At 46.5% G+C, this 6,000-nt stretch overlaps 1 protein-coding gene across 1 annotated transcript; it reads left to right on the forward strand.

Annotated features, from left to right (window-relative positions):
- The first annotated feature begins 714 nt into the window (after positions 1-714).
- OVCA2 (OVCA2 serine hydrolase domain containing) lies at positions 715-4,043 on the forward strand. The gene is given in 3 exon segments (XM_040423566.1): positions 715-917; positions 2,801-2,905; positions 2,908-4,043. Coding segments are annotated over 3 exon segments (678 nt in total). The 5' UTR covers positions 715-739; the 3' UTR covers positions 3,303-4,043.
- Positions 4,044-6,000: the final 1,957 nt, after the last annotated feature.

Genomic DNA, 6,000 nt, shown 5'->3' on the forward strand with positions numbered 1-6,000 from the left:
TTCCAGGCGTAAATGTTAGCATATATGGCACGGCCCCTTAAAACGTGCAGCAGCCGAACATGGCGTGAATCCGGCGGTGTGCCAAAATTTAGCTGCATGCACGGTTAAAAAAGGGCTTGTGACAGTTTTTTTGCTAAAATAGTTGTAAGTCCCTTAATAAATGACCCCCAGTATGAGCCAAGCCCGCAGCCCGACTGAGTACAGCGGAGAGGTGGAAATGGCTGCCCAAAAGAGGGGTATGTACTGAGGAAGCTATCCTCCACAGAATCACTACAAAGCCTGGAGAACCCTGGAAATAGAATTGAAAGCAGTGGGACGGGATTTTATTTTTTATTTTTATTCACAATGAGCCTCAGTGTGTGCCCCGAGCAGCACATCACTCAGCAGTGATAGGGGACACGTTACCACTGAGACCAGTACTTGGCTGCAGTGTTGCCCATTTTCATTGTGGCCCTATTTGCGACAGACTGGGGCCACACAGCTCAAACGGAGCAGGTAAGTATAGCGCCTTACACAGGTCCTGCTGGGCAGGAGGAGGAGAAAGAAAAAAAATCCTGCACAAATCCTTTAAGGCTGGAGGGGTTAAAACCGTTTAATAAGGTGATTGATCATACACACAATGACTATATATAGACACACATATCCTGCTCCCATATGCACTTGGTGCGGTGACCTCTGACCTTCAGTAAGTAGTAACCAATCAGCGGCCTCCTGTTTCCGGTCCGGTGGGTGTAGAAACATGGCGGCGCCCGCAGTTGGGAGCAGTGCTTCTACTAAAGTCCTGCGGGTCCTGGCCCTGCACGGCTACTGGCAGAATGAGCACAGCTTCCGGGAGAGGACGGGGGCCCTGAGGAAGAACCTGAAGAACCGCGCGGAGCTCGTCATGATCAGCGCCCCCCTGACTATCCCAGAGCCGGGTGAGGCTGCATGCTCAGGAGCGGTACCGCAGGCTGATGTGTATTATGTGTTCTCTCCAGGGCTGCTTCTGCTGGTCATACACTAGACCTGTGCTGTATGTGTCATTCTGGAATCATTGCGCTTCCTGGCTCTTTACTGCCGCCTTCTGGCAAGTGTCAGCAGCCACATGACGTGTGTACATTCCCGGAACACATGTTTTTTAGGCTACATTCATATAGGGTTGCCATCTTTCCCAACAAAAAATATGGTCAACTTAAGCCACACCCTAAAAAGAGGTGTGGCTTAACATGGGGTGTTAAAGGGGTTGTTTCATCATAGACAATGGGGGCATATCGCTAGGATATGCCCCCATTGTCTTATATGTGCTGGGTCCCGCACCTATATCGAGAACAGAGCCCCGCAAGGTGGTGGCTGGAGGACCCGATCCGACCACCCCCAAGCTGGCTCGCCATAGAAGTGAATGCGAGCATACTGCGCATGACAGGCTACCACTCCCATTCACCTCTATGGGCTCGACGGAAATAGCCGAGCCAGTGGTTGGCTATTTTCGCCGGCCCCATAGAAAATGAATGGAGGGCGGCTGCGCATGTGCAGTGCACCCTCCTTCACTTGCGGGCTCCGTTCTCGATATAAGTGCGGGTGCCAGCGGTGGGACCTGCACCTATAAGTAGAGATGAGCGAACTTCTGTTTTAAGTTCGGCGTCTAAAGTTCGGCTTCCGGTTAGCGGAGGATCCCGATATGGATTCCGAATTCCGTTGTGGTCCGTGGTAGCGGAATCAATAATGGCCATTATTGATTCCGCTACCACGGACCACAACGGAATTCGGAATCCATATCGGGATCTTCCGCTAACCGGAAGCCGAACTTTAGACGCCGAACTTAAAACAGAAGTTCGCTCATCTCTACCTATAAGACAATGGGAGCGTATCCTAGCGATCTGCCTCCATTGTCTGTCATGAGACAATCCCTTTTAAGTTGCTCTATCATAATGTGGCTCCCAGTATTAATAGTGCCCCCCAGATCGGATAATGCCCCCATTAGTGCCGTCCACAATTGATAATGCCTCCAATAGCACCCCCAGGATTAATAATACTCCCATTAGTGCCCCCCAGTAATAGTAATGCCCCCATTAGTGCCCCCCAGTAATAGTAATGCCCCCAGTAGTGTCCTCCAGCAGTAGTAATGCCCCCATTAGTGCCCCCCAGTAATAGTAGTGCCCCCCAGTAATAGTAATGCCCCCATTAGTGCCCCCCAGTAATAGTAATGCCGCCATTAGTGCCCCCCAGTAATAGTAATGCCGCCATTAGTGCCCCCCAGTAAGTCACCTCAGCACCAAGTTGTGGTATTAATTAGCTTTTTTGGGGGGGAGCCTGCCTTTCACTGTCTGCAATTGCCAGTGCCACTAAAGCAAGCCACTGATCACAGTCCTCCTCCTCCTGTGTCCAGAGCAGAGGTCTCAGGGCACGGAGCGCTCCGCTGCGGTCAGCCTCCTCCTACAGCCAGGGCCGGACTGGGGATAAAAACCAGCCCTGGAAAAAGTTGCACACAAAAAATGCGGATTGGATGTGGACAAAAACAATGGTTGTGTGCGTGAGCCCTTAGTCTCATCTACCCCAAAATGCTGCCAATAAAACCATATCTTGTCCTATAAAAAAACAAGACAAGTTATTGCCGAGGAAGGGGGAAACAAAATAAAAAATAATTGAGAAAATTTGTTAATTATTCTTAAATTCAGCATTTTCCTACTTCCCAGCCATCTAAAGATGAGCTCCTGGTCTCGGAGAACCCATGTAACTAACGTAAGAAACTAGTAAACAGGACTAGTATTTGTTCGCTTTTCAATGTAACCAGTTTTACTTTTCTTACATGTTGACCCAGAAGACCCTGAAAAAGGAGACGTCCAGAGAGAAGACCCCAGAGGCTGGTGGTTCTCCGACCCTGAGAAGAATAGTTTTAATGCCCTGGAGGAGACCCAGTCATGTGCAGGATTGAGGAATCCCTGGACGCTGTGGCCAAGGCTTTTTCTGAACTTGGACCCTTTGATGGCATTTTAGGTTTTAGCCAAGGAGCCGCTTTTGCGGCCATGCTGTGTGCATTAAAGCAGGAAGGAGATCTCCGCTTCCAGTTTGACTTTGCCATACTGGTTGCTGGTTTCAAAAGCCGGGCATCTGACCACACCCGTTTCTACAAAGATCCTATCACCGTCCCGTCACTTCATGTTTTTGGTGACACGGATCGTGTTATCCCAGGCGACCTGAGCCAGGAGCTAGCCGCACACTTTGTGAACCCGGTCCTGCTGACACACTCAGGAGGACACTACATCCCAGTGTGCGCGGCGCAGAAGAAAGTCTACTTTCCGTTCTTGGACTCTTTCAGAAGATGACACATTTCAATACGCGACCTGGAAGACTTGAGAATGGGGTGAAGTAACGCAATGTCATGATGGTAGCAGGGGAAAAAAATTGCAAATTAAAATAAAAATTATCCCTGTATTGAACCGAATAAAACAGGGAGAGCGAAATAGGTTATTAACCTGTTCAGTGCTGCAAGTCGCTTTTGTCATATATTCTAGCAATCATGGAGGTTGTTCTGTACCCCTGGCATTTCCATCCCATGCTTTTACTGGTTTGTTAGCGTCGTTCCACATCCATCCGTATGTCTCCAGGATCCCCGGTTTCACATGAAGGGACGGCCATGCTTCAGACATGATCACATCTATCATAGGGGCAGCTTCACTAATACATGTAATGCTCGTCTCCATCCCCTCCCCTTTAAAAGCTTATTTAAAGGTTCATTTCCCCTTGGCAATTAAAACTGAACGTTAAATGTCAGCTGTGTACAAACCACCGATGTGAAAAATGAGAGGTCATTTGTGATGGGCCGTTGCTTTAAACCCGTTCAGGCACCATAGGGTCAGAAAAAAGCTCAGGTAACATTTTGATTTCAAGCTGTTTCTTCAGGATAATGATATTTTGTTTTAATTAATTCATGTATATTAGTGAATTTTATGCTAAGGAAAATGTAACAGGGCACTCTCCAGTTAAAACATGTTGAAAGAAATGATTCCACAAATTATATTTGTATTTGACAGCAGTGATCTTGCTTTTTCGATCATTAAAACATACAGTGCATAGAGGAAGCTTCAATAGGTTTCTGGTTCTAATGAGGTTAATATTCATGGTCTGTCCTCAGGATAGTTCATCAATATCTGATTGTTGGGGGTCCAGCACCCTCACCCATCAGCTGTTTGAAGAGGCTACAGCATTCCAGTGAGCGCTGCGGCCTCCGCACCGCTTGCCAAGCACAGCGCCATACATTGTATAGTGGCTGTGCTTGGTATTGTAGCCCAGGCCTATTCATGAGCTCAGCGTTTCCATTCATTTCTATGGGAATACAGGAAATAGCTGAACTCTGTACTCGGCTATCTCTGGAACGACCATAAAAATGAATGGGGGCTCCACGGGGTATGGGGCCCACTTCGTTCGCTTCCTGAACAGCTATTGGTACAGGAGGGAGGGGTTACCAGTGAATGACCGCTATGTCTGTATGCACACATACACACAATGCTATCACTGATAACACCTTCTCCTGTATGTTCACAGAAGGTAGAAAAAGCAGAGATATAAATGTATAAATTAAAGGTTTTGCTGAATCTTTTTCATTAAACTGATATATCAATCTGCTCAGCTCGTCCTGCTCTATAATTATAGAGCTTTCAGATTTCATTGCATTTTGTGGTGACAGGTCCTCTTTTAAGCTGCAGTTCAATAACCTTTCCAAGGTTCGTGAGGTGGGTCTGTAATAAGGAATAGAGCTTCAGTAAGTTTGTCCCCTTCATGTATATTCCAGATGGACTTAGAAAGGCAGAATGCTGTTTGTCTGCTGTATCAAAACGTATCCCTAGGGCCTCCATTCACTGGACCAGTGTCCACTTGACCGGGGTCAGTATACATTCAGTGTATCTTTGTTTCTTCTGCATGCTTCGGTGCAGAACCGATGCACTAGTCCATACAGAGACATCCAGTAAAAAATGTACTGTATAGTATAGGTTTTTTAACATATCGGTGTGGGTACATACAGTTACTACATATAGTGGCACATTGCTTCCTGTGCAAAGACATATGCAGACACTGAGAATTATCCTGAATTGCAGTACTACCATACTTCTGTCCATTGAACACATGATGCTTTTTGCACTCCTTTCTTATCAAAATTGTGTGGACCCATCCACTAACGGCTAGGTGGCCGCTTTTGATCGGGGCCTACACTATTGGATTTGCCTGTTTTGGTCGTAGGCCCAGAAAATGCTGAAAGAGTAGGATCCAGCTATACTTTACTACTAATCTCCCAGCATGCCTTAATAGCCGTAGGCGGTCCAGACATACTGGGGAGTTGTAGTTTTCATTGCAACAGCTTGAGGCCCGCAGGTAGGGTATCCCTGCTCTAAATCCTTAGACAGATTGACAGGAATGCACGGTCCAAATGGAGGCATCCCCTCAAGAAATTGTAAAATGCAAAAAACAAAGACAGCACTCCAAACAATATGAACATAAATGGTGCATGCGGTGCTACCATAGCTGACATGCCACCTGTCCGTTCATTTCATATTGTTTGGGTGCTGATCTTAACTTTTTTTTTGAATAGCATCCATTGGAGGTATATGTCAGAAAACTCCTCCTGACGTATACCTCCATTGGGCACTATAGAACATGGCATAAGTGATGCATTTAGTGTCGTTTTTACAGTAGTCTGGGATAAAAAAGGACATTACCTGACTGTATTGTATTCTATACGGCCCATAGGCCTTTAAGAGTAGTTTAGTCACTAAATGACTTTCCTATAGTAATGATTAGAGACTCAATACCAGTGGCCTTAGTGAGAGTAAATGGCAGATCCCAGTCTTCATTCATTAATCGGGGGGGAAGGTTTCTGACATTACAGCTTTACATGACACTATTACTCTTTCTCCAGATAATTAACAAAGTGATATCAACTGAAAGGGTTTGTGAGGAGCCGGATTGTGCGCTGAAGAGGAATCAGGTTGTCTGGTACTAACTCACAGAATATAGCGTATCTCTACA

This window comes from Bufo bufo, chromosome 3, assembly GCF_905171765.1.
Source record: "Bufo bufo chromosome 3, aBufBuf1.1, whole genome shotgun sequence".
In the NCBI taxonomy this organism is placed as follows: domain Eukaryota; kingdom Metazoa; phylum Chordata; class Amphibia; order Anura; family Bufonidae; genus Bufo; species Bufo bufo.